Here is a 19877-nt window from a genome sequence, read left to right as displayed (position 1 = left end):
GTTTACATTTCAGAGTGATACAATACCTTGTCTATTTCCCTATTTGACTCTCTATTAATAATAATTAACTGCATAATTCCTTCACTGCTTTTAAGTCAATGCCCCAGAGGCAGCTCACACTTTATCTTCAAACGACATCAAAGCAAGCGGCTGCTACCAAAGAGCGGAAAAGAAATAAATGTACTTACTTGCCACCTCCAGCGATGCATTATGACTTACAGCTTCCCCAAGGTAATTCCTTGCCACACAGACATAGACCCCTTCATCAGGCCTACTCTTGCGCCCATGGACAATGCGTAAGAAAAATAAAGATCCACTGGGCAGTAGCATGCGGTGGGAGCGTGGATCATCCTTGTCCGTTTCCACCCTCTCCCCTCCCTTGTACCACTCAATGGTAGGGGTCGGTCTTCCTTCTGCTTTGCAGTTTAAAGTTGCTGGTTCTCCTTTGGAAACGATTAGATCAGAAGGGTGTTCGACAATTCGAGGTGGGAAATCTTCTTGCCGAAGACGGGAGCCTGCAAGATACAAACACAAAGTTTTAGTAGGAGGTCTTTGTCAGGTACAATCACTGTGTTTTGTGAAACAACTACTTAACCATTACCTTGTAGTAGAGGATCTAATAAAGAACAGCTATTAACATCTGAAAGTGGAAAAAAATACCCCCAAACCTTAATGCTTGCTCTTCATTGTGTGCAGGGTTCTCCAGGGTAAATACATTCCAAAGCATTTTTTTCAACAGGTGATCTGTATTAGTGAACTAAACTGCCACAGTCCTAAATCACATCCATTTTTATATTGATCTATACTCACATATAAAAATTTAGACATATATGCATAATTATGAAAAACTAGTCTTACAGATACTCTACAGACATCAGACCAGCAAAACTGGTTCTTCTCTAATCCATCACAAAAAGCTATAGCCAAACTCATTCAACATTTTGGAAAGCCCATGAATTCATGCAATGTCCACAGAGTAAGTCTAGTATCTCCATCACCTACAAAATAGCATTATTTCACTTGCGCTATCAGCTCTTTTTTAAGTCACTTGTTAGGCTGATGACTGAGTGTTTCTTAGGCAAAATTAGAGCAACTTTTTACATTATAAAATCTAGAACTCTGATATAATGTGAGACAACGCTATCAGGGATAACAGAAAAGTTGCAAACAAACAAGATGATTCTTGTAGAAAATGATTCAGTTTCTGCAGGCTGATAACTGGCATGAAGGAAAACTGTAATAGTCTGGATAGATATATACCACAGCAGAATACAGCAAACAACTGGGTGTCAAAGAACTCCAAATTAGGACGAAGCAGCTACTAAAACTTTCAGGGTTTTAAATTGTTGACTCGATCTCAAATTGCTGTTATTTTTTTCCTTGATACCCAACTCTGCCATTGATAAAATTAATCTCTTGGGTCACTAACTCCTGATTATTAAAATTTTAGTTGCCAAGATTCCTTATTAATAACATGAGGTTTAAAAAGCTGTGAAGCACCAGAAGGAAATAAAAGATCTATTCCCTGCAGGTTAACAAACCATAAATTAGTATGGAAAAAGGAGAGGAATCCCAGAGAGCTCTGTTTTCATGCATACTTACACTATATGTGTGCATATTATATATTTTTATATATATAAATAATATAAAATGTAGAATTGTCATGTAAAATTCATTTCACATTTCCTTCACCTCAAGACAATCAATGCAAATAAATGGCACACTAAGCAGCTAGCACTAACCACACGCTCCCAAATCTCTGGTAGTATGACTTCTCTACTTGAAATATATTTGCATGCTGTATGCAGTAAAAGAGAGTAGTTTCATAAGAACATTACTGACCATTAAATACAAAATAACTCCAACAGCAATAATCCTACTATGCAGTCCTTTATGAAAAGATAATATATGTAGTATTGTATCTAGGACTTTATTCCTAAATTAGAATAAATCTTTCCTCATCTACCTCATTAGCCAATTTCTGCTCAAATAGTCACAATAATGCAAGATTTTGTAGTATCTAAAGCAAACAAGTAATAATACTTTACATTCACTTTTAACTGTAACAGCTGCCTGAGACATGAAAACTGTTACGAGCAGTATGGAAAAGCATCGGCAGCTCAAACACAAGCCAGAAAACTCCTAAATCCTTCTTCTGGCTGCACCCCACTGTGCAGCCCAGCTCTGAGTCACCTAAAAGAAGGGTACAGGCCAAATACAGTGAGAGAGCTAGAAGTACGGAGAAGAAAATTGCGCCAACCAGCACTGGTCCTTTACAGTAGCTAAAAAAGCCTTTAATATACTTCCGTTTGCCTTAAGCGCACACCTCAGCCACTGCAAAGTGCATTTGTGTCTACTCACAATGAACTTCTACACAGCCCTTGTGAAAAGCACCTCAGCCAATACTGCTGCCCTCACAACTGGGATGATCAATTTTACAGCTCTCTTTCCAAGATAGAAGTGCCTACACATGGATAAAAATCTTACTTTGTTTATACCTCTGCTCACTTCTTATATAACTCATAAGTATATAAGTTCAATGTAAAATGTTTAAAGATTGTTTTTAAATAAATAGATTTTTAACTAAGTGAGCACTTATGCTAGTATGAATCCCATTTCTATTGTCACAGATAATGCTAGCCAACCAGCACGCTGTCTAACACAAGCCTCCTGTTGTTACTCTCAGTCTGGCCCAGACCACAAAGAAATGAAATACCATTTTCAGATCTATCGCATCCACACTTCCCATACTGACATTTAAGTGACTGTACACTAAACTTCAAGTACTGTACAGGATGAAAGTTTAAAGACTGACCTCTAAACCTGCTTGAAAACTGAGACTCGAAACTCTTAAGGGGGAAAAGATCCCCCGGAAACACCAGGAATGCTCATATATGTTTGACATTTCTTTGCTGGGTAACAGTAGACGAGTTAAGATGGCAGAAATGACCATTAAAATACGTACATATTTTTTTAATCCCAGCATTTTATAAAGTAACATTTCTGTAGAAAATTGCATAAAACTACTTAAAGCAGAAAGGGACAATAGCTGTAATAGCTGTTAACTGGCACATAGCATTAACCATAGCGTTAGTGACAACTGCCTGAGGGGTATAATGGCCTTGACAATCAGTTTATAATCTCTCTACATATCTACACATTCTTTTTTTTCCCCCTCAAAATCTTTCTTTCCTTTTAGCCCAGTTATTTAAGCTGCATTTATGTTTTATTGAGAAGCAGCAGCTTCAATTACCAACATAAATCTTGCAGTGGGCACCAATCCTGTAATTTTGCTGTCAAAAAGCAGCACACCTATTACATGCTGGATCTGCCATCAAAAATACAACAGAGGTGCTTTTTCTTTCCCCTCAAAGATGCCAGCACTGGGTTATTGGAACTTGTTTTCCCTGCTGTTATTATACGTCAAGTCTTTCATAGAAAGGATGCCACCAGCTAAAGCATGCTACACTAATTATTTCATGCTGCTGCTTAAAAGAACAATTGTATGAAATCACGTTTCCAGTTTCTTGGACTGCACTGCAACTATTTTTACAAGCTTCAAATACTGAAATAAACAGATGTGAAGCTTCAAAGTAAGCTGCCATCAGATGAATGCTGAACTCATAGAGGCAAGATCTGCCTTCATTCCCACCTTAAAACTCCCTGTTGGTAGCATACACAAACATAACGTATTGAAAAATTGCAGGGAATGCATTTAAATGGGAAAGATGCTGATGTGAGGGATACAAACACTGTGCTGTTCTCCTTCCAGGGAAAACAAAAAAGTTATGTGCTACTGAAATAAAGCGCCTTGAATTTGAACCTAAGAAGTTAAAGAAATTAAGACCATGACTAGAGGTGATCTAAACTTCAGCTCAGATGGGTAGAGAAAACCTGATCTCCCAATATCTATATATCTAAACAGTACCTTATCCTTTGTCTCATAAAATGCTGCATGACAGGCTGTCATCAGCCAAGTGCCGAAAAGCCAGTATGCTCTTGGCCCCATTTCTTTTCCATTTCACAAGTATAACAATTAACACTAATTTTCAGAGCACAGAATCTCCACTGTTTGATTGAAATGCTTTATATTGTAATGCAAGAGCAATTAGGCCTGTTACTCAGCTATCAAAGTTATTAGTAAAATACTAAAAAACAAAACCACAGGTTTAAAATCAGTGTTAGGCGATTCCTGCGAACAACTGCACTTCATCAGAACATCAGAGTGTTCCCAATTCCCCAATACGCACATCTTAACCTCCTTCAGACTCTTTTCAGGAAGTGGGGAAATCTTTTTATGGTTTTGTTCACACTGACTGGAAAGATGTTCCATAACTCTTTTGCTTTAGTGGTTAGAAAACTTTCTCTAATCCTCAGGTTAGTAAATACCTCAGGCTTGAGCTGCCCTTTAATTCTGATCTCTCCACACACTTATTGGGATTTTATCCCTTTGACATGCAGATTGCAACCTTTTCCTTTTTTACCATCCTCTCAGATTTTGTGTTCTTGTTGCTGTTAGAAGTCAACAAATTAATCTCATCTGGCTTTCCCCTCATAAGACCCACTCACCTTTTCCTTGCCTCAAATTCTTGAGTTCCTCCTTCCTAAACATGAAAGATCCAAACCATACACACTTATGAGGTTAGCAGACTTTGAATGTACGTCAAGCACGCACTGCAAAGCAATGTCACGTCAGGTTGCAGGAGAAAAAATAACTGAAGGAAAAATCAAAGTATTTTTCTGAAAGTGGCTTTTCTGCCACAAGACATGCAGCTAACCTAACCTATGGGGTTTACCTGTTCTCACAGGTAATAAACCATTTCCAAAGGAAAACAACAGAACAAGGAAGATCCACAGAGACCATGTTCCATTCATGTTTCTCTCAACTTCTCAAATTTGCTAATGTTCTTACTCTTCGTATCCTACCCTTGTTCAGCCCAAATAAAATACTTGATTTTCTGAGCTTTGCAGCTTGCACAAATAGTGCATATTAAAAAAGCAGAGGTGTTGCAGTCTTCCCTCTATAACCGAAGACTTGAAGTAATTAATGAAGCCACTAATGCTGCGCGTATTTGGATCTCCCAAAAATCACAACAGGACTTTCATTCTTAATTCTACTCTGGCATGAAGCACAAAAGCCAAAACTGCATTTAGCTGGTATTTCTGAAGTACTGATTTGAGAATAGCATGGGTCATTCTATGGTCTCAGAAAGGAAGTCTTTGTAACAGTTTCATTTACGCCTGCTCATCTCTCGTAACTGAGTACTGAACAAACATAGATTTTGGTCTAAAGTGAAGTTATGCTTTTTAGTTAAACCCTGCACTTACTTCTCACAGTCATAACTGTGAACATTTCCATAACTGCTTGATAAAAACACCACCTTTATGAACAAAAATGTAAGGCAATGGAGGTGCTACAGTCCTGCATGTGAGCCAGTGTTTGTACACTAAGGAGAGCAAATGAACAGCTGGAACATAACAACACTGTTTCATCAGCTGATTAATGCTCACCCAGGACCACAGGGTTTAGTGCAATGCATTTTAAGGTGCATTTAATGGTTCCAAACACTGATCTGGGAATAGGTCCAGTTCTTTCCAATAGATAGGGTAAAACATGACAAGCAAGGCTCTCACTCTGGATCACTAAAACTTGCAATTCTTCTGTGTGTTCCCACTGAAAAGTAACATCTCAATTTCTTTTTCTAAGTACGGGTGGGCAAGATGAAACTAAAGAAAACCATTTAACATTCCTACCGCTGCTCTGATCCCTAAAAAGGTGGTTGTTTCTTCAGTTTACCCTGTTATGTCATGAATCCTTTTGTTTCCCACTTTTAATTGCTATTGGAGTTGCTGTTCCTAATGAGAGATGAAATTATTAAGTGTCCTATTTCCTTACTTCTGTTACTAAGGGATATTTTTGGGTGAAGCAAACTGTACTTTAAATACAAAGTCTGATTATAAAATCCAAATTTTGTGGGCCATGGGGTTTCAACTTAAGTCATAGGCACCCACAAAACATTTTTCTGACCTAGAAAGATAACCTTACAGTATCTGTTGTTGCTAAGACACCACAAATTTCAATTATATTTCTGTCATGGCTACAACACTACCAGGAGATGTCAGAAACGAGTAATTTACTGTATACTTACAGCTGGAAAAAAAACCTAGAATAACAACAAAGGCCTGGTGTTTTAAGCCACATCTGTCTGTGTCCCTTTAACAAGAGATTAAATGGGAGCTGTATTAAAAAATGCCTCAAGTCCAGACCGATCTCGAGTGGCTCATACACTGATAGAAGACGGAATCCAAACACTGGAAGATATAGGTGTTCATTTTATACAATACCCATGTCCTGGTCAACTGAACAGGAGTTAGCTGAAGTATTACAGCAATAAGCTAAATAAAGAAGAGAGAAAAATAAAAATCATTTCTGCATCACATTGGTTTAAATGGCTTCTGTTCCTTATTCTACAGTAATTCTGGACACACATGGTTAGGACAGAAAAAGCCATAAATTTTTAAGCAAAAAGCCTTCTGGAAAGTTGTAGAGTATCTTATAGTTAGTTACATACTCTGCCTGGTGGGAATGAAAAGAAACATTGGCAGGTATACTGCCAGTTATTAACACTGAGTCTCTGTTTTAATACCTAAAGACACATTTCCCAGGAGATGCTAAGAGAGACCAGCTCTCTGAAATAATCAATTCTAACAAAGAAACTGAAAGCAGCAACAGGCAGTCATGCTTTAGTTTCTTAAGCCAAAATTAAATATAGCTCTTCCAAACTGCTCTTCAACAGAACATTTATTTTCAAGAGACACAGCTTTGCAGTCCATCTTTGTTACATGAACATACGCTACTGGATTGTCCAACAGTTAGCATAAATAAGTCCAGACCTGGTTATTCATTAAATTAGCTATAATATGAATTTCAAATAATAATATTTATATTGAGCTATGTAGGAGGCTGACTGTTACAACAAACCTCAGGCAGTAGTAAGAAACTGGTCAGTTCGAGTTTTTCTTTCCCTCAATTCTGCTCTCCGGTAAGGTATTTATCTCATCTGACTTCAGCCAATACTGGAATAATGTGAGATAGCGCTGACTTTGGAAACTAAACCTCACTCAATAAAAATTGCAATATCCCACACCAAACTGGGAAGTTGAGAATAGTATTTTCCTCAAAGAAAACATTAATGAAATTACAGGAGTGTTTTCATTAGTATCATAAAATCAACTATGACCCAGTGAGCAACCACACTATTCAAAACCAAACACGGTGGTAATAAAGCCTAGTTCATTACTCATTTTGTCTTTGAAATGGCTGGAGTAATGCTGGGAGGTATTTTTTACACTGGGATGATATTGAGAAGTAGTGCACAACAACAACACTGAGAATGGCTGAGACGCATCTGACAGAAAGCTTCTCTTTGGAGGTTTGCATATAACAACCTGGCAATAACAAACTGCTTGGACAAAGCCACTAAACTGCAGGCAGAGTGAAGCAGTGGGATTGGGCATGTACACAGGAACACAGAAAGGACCATGATGTTGTGAGAGCTGCACAGACCCTGGAATGGAAGTCAAGACAGCAAAAAGGATGGCTGAGGAAAAAGGTTGCAAAGGATTACTGCAAGGCTGTAAATATTAGGTAGAGCTGAAGTAAAGAGTGACTTGGAAAACCACTTGGAAAAAATATACCTGAACTATATTAAAGTGATAGGGTAATTCTGTGGGTAACAGAGCTGAAAGATATTTGAACTATCTTTCCTAGTTAAGCATAGGAGTTGGGACAGGGTAGGAAGATCTGGAAGCTTGGAGCAATCACTGCTGCCCTTTTCTTCCATAACTGGTCATTTTCCCTGCAAAGGAAGGCCTGAAATCTCTGATCTGCTGTTAGCAGCTTCACTGCCACACCTGAGAAAAAACAAAGGACACGGTAAATGGGAAAGTCTGGGGACAGAGGCTGCTGTGAGTCATATGAGAATCACCATTTCCAGGGCTTGCTTTTCTATTCAGCAGGGAGGAAGAGACTATTACGAAACAAAAAAGAGACAGTCAGGATCCCCTCCTCTCTATCTTCAATCCTTGTTCTCAGCCACGTTTTATACCAAACAGGAAGATTATCTTTTTGGCTGTGAACCATTGCCATTTGGAACAGGAAAACAGAACTTGGAGAAAAACAGTGACAGTGCACCAAAACTAAAGCAGGACCCTTAGCTGTACTGAAGGAATCAAACGAACTGCCAATTTAGTGGAAATGCCTAGGACTCAAAACTATATAGATCTATTATATAAAATATCATGAGATTAATATGCTAACATCTTTTATCTATGTTATATATATTAATATATATTCTATGCTGATAATTTAGATGTCAGGCATGCCGATACAGAAAAATTGTATTTGAGGTTTGCCTGTTATCTGTGTGAAAGATTTCGCCTACTTGTGGCACGATCACAACACATTAGGCTATTTTTACTTTACAGTTTCATCTATGTGCACAAACAAAACACAAAATACGCTTCTGGAGAATCACACTTACTCATAAAAAAAATATATATGTATTTTCAGTTGTTATTTTTAAAACTCGTTTAGTCATGGAAACAATGTAACAAATTCCCTTCCTATTATTTCAGATGGCTTGCCCCCACATTCTTCCAGACTCTTCAAAGCCAACTCCTACCATGCATAGGAATACTGACTTCTAATTCATTTCCAATTCGAGATGCACTGTGAAATTGAATCTGATATTGATTCAAGTTCACATTCAAATATCTGAGAGATGCTGGGAGAAGGGAAAAAGGATCCTCATTTCAGTAGGGCTATCGGGAAGCCAGAGGAACAGCAATTCTCAATCAGGCAACATTCCTCAACTTTGTGACAACAGAATCCCAGTATTGCAACAGTTCCCATACTTATGCCTCTGCCAGTTTGGGTACACCTCATACAACTGCTACTGTCATTTACTATTGTTTCCAAAATATATTTTAACTAGAAATGCAAAGTTTCAAAACAACTATCCAAAATACTACTTTTTAAGATTATTAAAATGTTATTTTAGATGCAAAGCTGAATGAAATATCAAAAATGCCCTCCTGAATTTGAACATTAGGTATTTACAGGAGGGTTATTTCAGCTAGAGAGAAAGTCTGAATTACTCAGTGCTCATAATCTAATGAAGATTAACAATGGAACAAAAAGAATCACCATTAAATAGTTCAGTTTCCTTACTTCGATTGTTATTTTAATGTATTACAAATTGAGATTAAAACATCTTTCTTTCACTCTATTTAAACAAATTTGGCTTTTTGTACAAGTTTGGAGAATTAGAAAATTTTCAGGCATTTTCAATTACAAGTTGTTACTGGATTGACACAATACTGTCATGTTTCAGTTGCATAAGGAAGAACGGGAATTCAAATCCAAATCAAAATAAAACAAATAAGCCCCACAACTATTTTCAGCAAGTTGTTTACAATTACATCAAATGTACAGATCAGTATCAATTAAAATATTTTATAATAAAGACATAAAATCAAATAATCACTTATTTCAAAGACATCTATCTCTAACCTCTTTCCAAAACATACTTTTATTCAGATATCAAGCTAAGTAAATTGGCATGAAAAGCACAAAAGATAACATGCTCGCAGAGGAAAGCAATAACTATCTCCTTATGAGAGGAGGAGAAAAAGGAACTATGCTCCCACTGTTTTAGAAACGAAACATCTGTTAAACTTGTAAGAGCACTGCAAATCAAATCAGTGTGTCCTGCTGGACACTGACATCCCAGTGACTCCATGAGATGATCCTGTTTGCAGCAATAAGCTAGAACCAATGCAGTATTTGCAGAGAACTTGTGAAAGACGCAGTTTAATCACATACTCCTCAAAGCATATTTTGGCCCATTTGTATACCGAAAAGCCTTGAATTACTTGCTATAACAATCAATGTGACAGTCACTGATGAGTGAAGATATATTCCTATTGGTATTTTTCACCAATATAAAGATATATCAAAAAAGCAAACAAACTTTCACCTAAAGTAAACTTCCACCTATCCACGCCAACAAAATCATCTTTTTCTGAGCAACTGTGCCATGTCTTCCCTTTGACTGTGTTTGAATTTCTCGTCCCTCTACAGACTAGGAAGCCCACTAGGAAGCCACTAGGAAGCCAATGAAACCACAAAGGTTTCATTGCCTCCAAACTCTACTTACTCCTTTGCATAGAGCAAAACTCCACAGCACGAACACTGAATCCAACTGCAGATGAATGCCATTACACGCCGAGAGCCATATCCTGGGACTGCCTTAAATCTACAATAGTACAGGCTCAAAAGATTGTAACTCGCTGAGTTTTCTTCTCTGAGGGATGAAGAGTTAATGCTGCCATTATCATCTGTGGTCCTGTTTTCCATCCCAGAGCATGACAGATAAAAATACAGTGAAAAGTTTCAACCACCATCTCTGACACTCCTATACCTTACTAACTGCTTTTTTAGTTCTGAACATGGTACAACAATTTGAACACAACCAGAGAGAAGACTTCAGTGGCTAGCACAGTTTCATAAAACATGAGCTGGAGAAGTTGTATTAATCAGACTTGTCCATTCACTCTTAAATAAACCATCCTGATCACCTACACTTCTGCATTCAGAGTTCTCACGCTTTGAGCTCTGAATCATGTTACATGGGAAGCTCTCTGGAAGATGCCAAGAAACAAAGACGCACAAGGAATTGCTCACCTCCATGTACTCTTCCACCAGCGCACATTGCAAAATCTCTCAGTTATCCAAATACTGAAGTAAGACCAGTACAGAAGAAAAACTGGTTCACTAAGAGCTATGTTAAAGTGACTGTGGTACAAAACATCACCCTTTTACACAGTGAAGAAGCACAAACAAGCAGCCTAGTGAAATTTCTCCATGATCTCATAGCTGAGCATGGGGAGATGTTTCAGCCAACAAGTTGAATGTTACCCGTAGGAAGAGTGAAGGGAATGGTACCTGCTATGAGAGGCACTCACCCAGCTAGCAGTTTTGACACCCTGCCAAACAAAACATGTGGGTATAAATGGAACTGAGGAAAGTACAAAGGGCTTTCATTTTCTCTTTACAGTCTCTAAATCAAGATTACTGAACTACCCTCTAAATTTTCTCAATATTCTTTTTGATAAAAGATGCTACAGTATATACACAGCTACTTATATATTAAAAAAATACAGTTCACAATGTGGCTTTTAGTGTTTCTGTCTTATTTTACACTACAAAACAACCTGTGAATAAAAAGGAAAGAGTTTCAGAACTAGTCTAAGTTTCAAAGTACTCTGTAGACACCAACTGCAGTTTTTAAGCATGAATATCATATTCAACACTATAAAATTAACAGAAGAAAAAGCCTATTTTATCAAGTTGCTACTGACAAAAGAAATGGCAAAAAGAAATATTAACAGACTATTTTCTTGAATATTCATAGTGAATTCTTCAGAAAACCTGTGGCTAATAGCCTACATGTTCAGCAGCCTGAAATGCATTTAACCATTTAAAAGAAAGCTTTTGAGATGTCCTATACAATAGGCACACTCAAGGAAGATATTTAAATATCTTTATAATCTTGGGTGAGTTATTAACTTCTTCAAGAAAAAGTACTGAACCACCATTTTAAAGATAATTGTCTGGGGTTATTTATACTTAAAAAAAACCAAAATATTTCAAATGGCCTTTTAAAGGATTAGTAACAAATCCCTAGAGGAATGCAGCCCACCTCAGTCAATTTTCAACCTTAAAAGCAAATTCTGACATACCCAGAACATTAATGAAGACAATGTTTATAACTTACATAGTATGCTAAATGCTAGAGCTTGAGAGATAAACAAAAGGGCTGTCTACTCTGCCTACTGAAGCTTATAACGGCATGAAAAGAAAGTTTAAGAAAGGCTGTAGCTTATACTTGAGGATGAGATTTAAGACAGTGAAAGGCATTGTTAAAATTATTAGGAAAAAATAGGAAAATGTAATTATTTGATCAAAATAAAGTCAGGAGTGTGTTTTTAATTTTGATTTTTTAGTTATTTTAATTTATAACTATTTTTAGTAGCTAGTTTAACAACTACCTTTTTAATCTGTATTATAAGGGGTTCTGGTGAAGGGATTAGAGTGCGGACAGAAAACCAGAGGTCAGTATTCAGACGTCAAAAATGGAAAAAGGAATGAGAGGGGAGGCAAGAGAAAGACACAGTGCTACACAACCATGAGGCAGAGTCAAAAGAAGTAGCGATCAATATAAGAAACAAACAAGGGAAGAGAAACAGATCTCCAGAGTTCCATGGAGCTATGCAAGAAATATAAAAAACAGTTAAGTGAAAAAAGAGAGGAACAGAGTTTTATGATTTGAGAAGATTATCACAGAGTCACAGAATGGTTTGGGTTGGGAGGTTAAAGCTCATTCAGTTCCAACCCCCTGCCATAAGCAGGGACACCTTCCATTAGACCAGGTTGCTCCAAGCCCTATCCAACATGGCCTTGAGCACTGCCAGGGATGGGGTAGCCACAGCTTCTCTGGGTAACCTGCACCAGCATCTCACCACCCTCACAAGGAAGAGCTTCTGCCTAACGCCTAGTCTCAATCTATCCTCTTTCAGCCTGAAGACATTCCCCTTCACCTTATCACTACAGGCCTGTAAAAAGCCTGTGTGTAACACCACAGGAGGCAAACAGAGATTTGAGTGGTTTACACATATAAATGCAAATGATGGCAAAGCCTCAAAATTGTGAGAGAGAACAGCAGTTTGAAACAAAGGGAAAGAAATTATCATTATTACTTGTAGCAACAATCACCATGTGACAGGGAGCAAAGAAATATAGTTATGCCAGGAATTAATAAGCCTTAGTAAGGTGTCTGTGTGCCTGAAAATATTATCTTTCTGAAACTTTATCATAATATCTAATAAAAGAGACTACTTCTTTACACGAGGCTTGTTCTACAAGTTAAGATAGTCCTGTAGAGAGATGCAAGTGGAAAAACAACAGCATAAGAAACAACCACATCAAAAATGGGCAGGTAGTTTCAAGGAATTCAAGTATGTTCCTTCAGCAAAGTAAAGCTTTTTTTCTCCATTTGGTAAGACTCTAAGGTATGATTCTGTTACTAGATTTACCCTTGCAAGAAATTAAACTGCATTTTATAAGGATGTAGAAAGCCTGAGAAAATAAATCTACTTATATAAAGAAATAAATTTAATCTGAAATACAAGTATCTCATCATCTACTACACAGGATTATGATAATACTTCTATTATATATGGAATCTACCTTTTCACTGAGTTAAGTTTGCATGTTTGTCTGTAATTTATTACCAAGTGGTCTACTTTTAATTACCACCTCCACACACGCACATCCACACCCTGCCTTCTGCTCTCCTCATCCCACAACTACTCCATGCAGAACTTGCTCAATCCATCCTGAGAGATGAAAGTAGGCTGGGATCTTTACTGCCAACACATAACACTAATCTCACCAGAAACTTACACTGTCCAGGAAGCTACATCCATCTCCATTACAACACAGGTAGACTATCAAAAATGACTTGAGAGGCGGATACAAGGGACTAGAGGTTTTGTTCACTTTCATCCTCTCAAAAGACTATGCAAAGTTTTAAGCAACCTTTCTTGCAATGGGGTTTTGAAAGCTGAACTTCTCTTTTGTACCATGACTGCAAGCACAGCATAGCTTCTAAACGCTAAAAGGCAACCAGAGTATGGCCTTCTCCACTTCATGTAAACAGGTATTTGAAACAAAACCCCCCAACCTAAATTAAGGCTTCCTGAAGAGGCTGAAAGCCTTCAGTGGGACTAATTAGAGAGAACCACTAGGCCTTGAGGCTCACAGCTGCTCACCAGTACCCTCTGCAAAGGCTGAGACTGAAATGCATGGTTAGGGGTCTAAATTGATTAACGGGTATCAGTTGTCCTTTCTCTAGAGGTAGAGCCCTAATCTCAATCTTTTTATTCTCTAATAGACCATTATATGACTAATTAGTAGGCATTATGGCACTTATATCAGGTTAAATGAATTCTTGATAATAACTCATCTGTCCCTATTTTAAATTCTTACTTTAAATAAACAGGAAATTCTCCCTCAGTGTTTTGATTAAAACCAAAAGCTAAGCAGCTTTAAAAAAGGTCTATTAAAATGGGTCTTTTGGAGAGACTGTACTGCAAACTGTCAGTCCTCCATGTCTCACACAGGAATCCTGCTCTTAATTTGTTTTATCATTTTGTGATTGCTGCAAGTACTTATACGCTGGCATATCTGCGTTAGGAACACCACTCTGGAATAGCTACAGGACGTCATAAATGAAACTTATTTGTATGTAGTCAAGATGCACAGGACAGATTCAACACTCTGTTTCTTTGTAAGGACAGCAGTAAACAGCTCCCAGGCCCACTAGGAAGGAAATACTGGGGAAAGACTCTGAAGTCTTTATTTGCATCAACTGCTTAAAGCTTTCAGAACACGCCATCACTATTGAGAAATGTTACCATCAAAAGAGCCATTGAGCTCATTCATCAACTCTGAAAACTGTAATCTAATGAAAAATAAATTAAGAAGAAACTTGACAGACAGGAAGAAAAAGGTCTCTTTTCCTCTAAAACATTTCAGCCCAAATCCCATGTTTTATCATCAGGAAAAAAATGAACTGGGCTTCAAGGAGAGCTCAAAGCTCTCAGCAAAGATTACGTGCCACTCAACCATATGCTCTTTCAGCTTAAGCGACGTGGTGAGAAGCCACTCAAGATCCTCTCTGGCTGTACCCCTAAGTGAAACCTCTATATGTAAACACCAAGCGCTCGGCCTTTGAAGAAAAAAAGGTCTTTTCTATTAGGTACATATAACCCCTACAGAGTGCAGAGAAAGACAAAATGACCCAGTGTAAAATAATATTATTTTTTAACATTCCAAGCAGAAAATGACAGAGAATTTGCCTTCATGGTGTGAAACTGCCTAGCCAGGCCAAAGTCAAACCTCCCCATTTCTTCATGTCTTGCCACTTCAGTAATGAGAAGTGAGTCACCTCCTTCCAACCGGGAATGAGCAGTCCACAAGCTTCAGGTGTCTTCAGGGTGTTTATGCCCCTTCTTTCAAAACCACACGAGAATATTTCTTCCAAAAAAGAAGCTGAGGAGGGTGATGAGGAGTCCCATTTGTATCAGCAATTAGAGAAGTCCAGCAAACAGAGAAGTCTCCACTCCAAGCACTATTAATTAATCAATTAATAAAGCAGTTAAAAACACCAGTTTTAGAAGAAAGCAATTGTGACTTGTTCACGCAGCCTGACCTGGCAGGTCTGAGGCAGGCAGTTACACAACATGTTAGTGGACTGAATGCCCTACAGACCATAAGAAGAGTAGAAGACATGAAGAAAGGCACAGAAAGTTGTGAGGAGGGAATGTGTCTGGAAGCATTTAGGCTTCCCTGTGATCGGGAAACAGATGGAGGTTTCAGAGTGGCAGTTTCGGATACTGTTCTCCTTCAGGTATGTAAGTCTTTTTTGGATCCTAGCTTTAACAAGTGTGCTTATTTAATCTCCAGAAGAGAGGTAGATATTTATCCACCCATTCACTGAAATGGCTAGCAGCTCAACCTACTAACATCTGTGTAGCACTAATTACTACTATAAATAATGGAGAATTAAAACAGAAACTGAAAACATCATCTTAGGTGCTGAATCTAAACAAAATGATCAGAACATTGTTCTCTTCTTCCCTTCCCATCAAATGGTGGTTCCTTGCTGGTTTTACTGCTATTTAGTCAATGCTATTACACTAAAACAATAGAGAAGCACTTTTCAGCATACCCAGAAATCACAAGCCCTAGCAGAAACAGCTGAGATGACAACATGGGTTCACAAAGCTTAACTGCTCAACAGGAAACTTTTTATTTTAATATTGGTATTTAATTATCAGAAAAAAAAACAACCAACATAGCTGTAATCTATGCAATCAAACAACTTTTCTTGCAAGTCAACATTACAATTCCACAACTGCTTTATTACATGGCTTTATTCCCTGTGCAAAGATATACTGCATAATTAACAGGCTTTCCAAAAACAGCAAGACACCATACCACTTTTAAAAACAACAATATCTTTCCTTGCTAAAATATCAGCTTACAATTCTTTGAAACTCCACATGTAACAAAATGCAAATACAGGATTGCAGTTCTTCAGCTTCATTTAATGATACTCCTTATCTAGACTTCTCCCTTCCATGAGAAATCGCAGGAGTTTGGTGGGACAACACAGGCTATAGTCTCTCTCTTATCCCCATTAATCCAACTCTAAAACAAAACACAAACTTAAGCATTGTTCTGAAGCAGAACAAGAGATTCTGCCAAAATCTTTCATTCTAGTTTAAGTAAATATCCTCAATGATTAATTTCAAAATGAATAATCCTAAAAACATGTAGAAGCCACAGCAGAGAACACCTGTGACCTTGAAAAAAGCCATTCGTGGGATACATGAGGAACAAAAAATTCTCATTTTCCTGTTAATGCTGTCATAAAGCCCAGAATGAATTACTAAAAATGGTTACTTTTATGTTAAAAGCTCTCATGATGACAAGTATGAATTAGCAGGGGATAGAAAGTAAAAAGACAACGCTAAAGAGGCCATCTCCACAAAACACTTGTGAATACAAGTGCCTAAGCCTAGCATGTTTATTAGTATTACTCATTGCAGTCCCCTCTCTATGCAACAATTTTCCTGCTCTCCTTCACTAACGTACAATCTTTCCCCCCTCTCAAGAACACTCCTTTCCTTACGAATGCCTGTCACTCACTCTACAGCATGCTGGTCCTCCACTGAGACACAACTCTATTAATAACTCCAGGTGAAAAAAATCTGCAGCAGTACACAAAACTGTAGCGGTAAATACTGCATTGCTAACAGTACATTGCTTCCAGTGTAGGTAAGATGATACTCTGCTGGAGACAGTAATACAGAAGAAATGAATTTTCAGTTCTGGAAAAAGGAACCTACTCCTAAGGTTTATTTCATCAAGGGAAGGATGAGGGGAAGAAGGAAAATGTCAAATTCCAGCAATTGGAAATAGGAATAAACATTTGAAGTAAATTTGTATCCCTCCTGAACTGATTTGTAAGAAAAACTTCCGTAAGAAATTCCGCAGACAATATGACTGTACATGTGCACCAGAACTACTCTGATTCAAATATTAATCCATACAAAGTAAGAAGTAGGAAGTCTATCATTAAACATCATTAAAATAAAACATAACTTAGTTAAAACAGTAAGGCTAGCTTGCCCACTTCCTCCAAGTAAATATGGTTTTGAGCTTTCAACCCAAGTATGATAGGATGGCACTGTAATTTTACAGAACAAGGTACTACTCTTGAGAAGAAAGATTTCTTCACACAGCTAAAAAGGAATAGATACATATCCACAACGCAGACTCCTCTAAAACACCCTAACGTGATATTTGTACACTCTTCTGTTTTTAAGGTCAATGAGTTGCTGCATACACATGACAGATTTTTCTGTCCTGCATATGAAGAGATGTTCAAGACACCATTTCATGATGGAGAAATAAATGAAGATCAGTAGTCAGACAGAAAACACGGCTGAACTTGAGAAATTACTATGCATACTTTATAAAAACCTATATAATACCGACAAAAGTCTGAATTAGTTATATTTTAAACATGAAGTGCAAAATTATACTGCATCCAAAGAAATACGGTGTGATGTTGAAGATATTTATTATTACACTTTTATTAAATGGTCAAATATTCCTTTCCTTTCTCAGTACAAGTTTGATTATGTAGGCTTTTTAGTATCCTTGATGCACCCACTGTTGGCTCACTTTTGCTTGTGACCAAGTCTCAGCAAGGTGATAACCTAACACCACAAAGCCACTTTTAAGAAGTTGTAGTGCTCTTGAAACTACTTCTAAACAGCTCCATGGGACACCAGTATTAAAACTAACACCCTGCTGTAAACAACAATCAGGTTTTTTCCCCACAAAGCATTTTCATGCTACAGATTTGTACATTACCTGATAAATAGATTTTTAGTCATCATACCAAATCTTTTTGTTTCCAAAAACCCCAATTTTTCTCTTCCTGCCCAAAATGGCCTTAACGCGACTGTTCTAGGACCTGCCCAGCTCTGCAGAACTAAATGCAATACCTGAGAAGTGTGATCCATACGTTTTTCATAACGGATGTCAGAAATAAAATGTCTGCTTGTCCAAACAGTGGAAAAGATGAAAGATTAAACTGTAAAGACATCTATGATGTCTTCATATTGCTCCCACCACCATGATCAGTAGCTAATTTTAGTGCCATACACGAGTATATTTAGCAGAGTACTTCCTTTCCCCCGTCCTTCAAACCTAGCAAGAAGAAATCCCACAAACTCCTACAGAAATAGGTCAACCAATTCTTTGTGACAGGAGGACAAGATCCTTGGGATATTACAGCATCACTGAAACTCAATGAACACAGACATTTTCAAACAATTTACTGCAAATGACATTCATATGGCTAGAACACACTTGCTGAATGGAGCTGAATGCAGTACTGCTGAACTCTTGTTACACTTGCATCTTTTTTTTTAACATCGTATAGTCTTGCAGAACTTGTAAGCAATGAACTTGTAAGTAATGAACTTCAATTTCTAAATACCATTAAATTACATGGGTCAGGTGGCTCAGTTCACTCAAGAAAGCACCTACAACATTAGTATTGCCTTTATAATTTAAAGACTCTGATTGTTTAATACTAACCCAAGTTACATACTACAAAAGAAATACACACCAGTGAAACAGAAGAAGCTTGTTCATTATGAACAATTAAACCTTCAATCATTATCTGAGAGATGTTAGCTCCCCTTCCTAGAATCTCTAGCACTTGCAATGGCATCACCAGCTCACTGCCATTGCTCACAATTGGCCCAACCTGGATTTTTACCTAGCATTACCCCCCACTCCCTTTTAACTCTTAGCTCCTGGGATCAACTAATGATAAAGCTGTTCTCCTATTTTGATTAGGTCCTCATTTACAAACTACAGATTTCACTTTGACTTCCCAGAACTTTCAGCAAGCACAAGCAATCACTATTGCTCTGGAGACTGACTTGGTGAAAATCCCACCAAGCTTCAGAACTTCTTTACAGAAGTCTACATTTTAATATAAATGTATATAATTGTCCCTCTAAATCATCACCAGTAGCAATGTAATTGCAGAAACAGACAATTGCTTAGAGCATCAGGCTGCTTCTGCCAACCACAAATGGCAAGACTGAGCAGTGTTAGTTACTACTGTAGCACTGCGTATCAACCCATGTATGCTTTTCTCCTCCCAAACGCACTCATACTACTCAACTAGAGCAAGTTTTAAAGAAATGGATATTCTAAGTATTAAACACAAGTCCTCCTGGCAGAAATAGGTATTTCTACCACCAAAGAAAAGGATTTCAGAAGACACGCTATTTAATCTGGTTAATGCACCAGCAGTTCAATTCTAAAAACATTATCTATATACATCAAATAGTTTCCAAAAGAACAAGACAATTTAAGAGAATTATCTGCAAAATGAGCTGCTCATGTTTTATTTCTGTCCAGATTGCCCTACAGCTTCTATACTGTGATAAAGCACGCCAACATATCATATAATACTGGAGAATCAACAGAGAAATTTACTGGATATGCAAAAGGAAGTCGCGGCAGGGAAAGTTGTGGGAAATTCCAGTATGAATCACCACTGAGGATCCCTGGGAGGAGAAAGAGAGCAGAAGGGAAAGAAGAGAGAAACTCAGGAATAATTCCTGGTATAAAGAATGCTGTTCTATTGAAAACT

At 37.6% G+C, this 19877-nt stretch overlaps 1 protein-coding gene across 1 annotated transcript in view; it reads right to left on the bottom strand.

Annotated features, from left to right (window-relative positions):
- ROBO1 (roundabout guidance receptor 1) overlaps positions 1–19877 on the bottom strand; it is a 707499-nt gene that overhangs the window by 262089 nt on the left and 425533 nt on the right. The window contains exon 4 of the mRNA XM_061453972.1: positions 189–515. Within this exon, the coding sequence (XP_061309956.1) occupies positions 189–515 (327 nt within the window). The remainder of the gene's footprint in view (positions 1–188; positions 516–19877) is intronic.

Source organism: Pezoporus flaviventris, unplaced genomic scaffold (genome assembly GCF_033815535.1).
Source record: "Pezoporus flaviventris isolate CSIRO_AGI_PZ_B2104156 unplaced genomic scaffold, CSIRO_AGI_Pfla_v1 ptg000015l, whole genome shotgun sequence".
NCBI lineage: Eukaryota > Metazoa > Chordata > Aves > Psittaciformes > Psittacidae > Pezoporus > Pezoporus flaviventris.
This window is presented reverse-complemented; position numbering and strand designations above follow the sequence as displayed.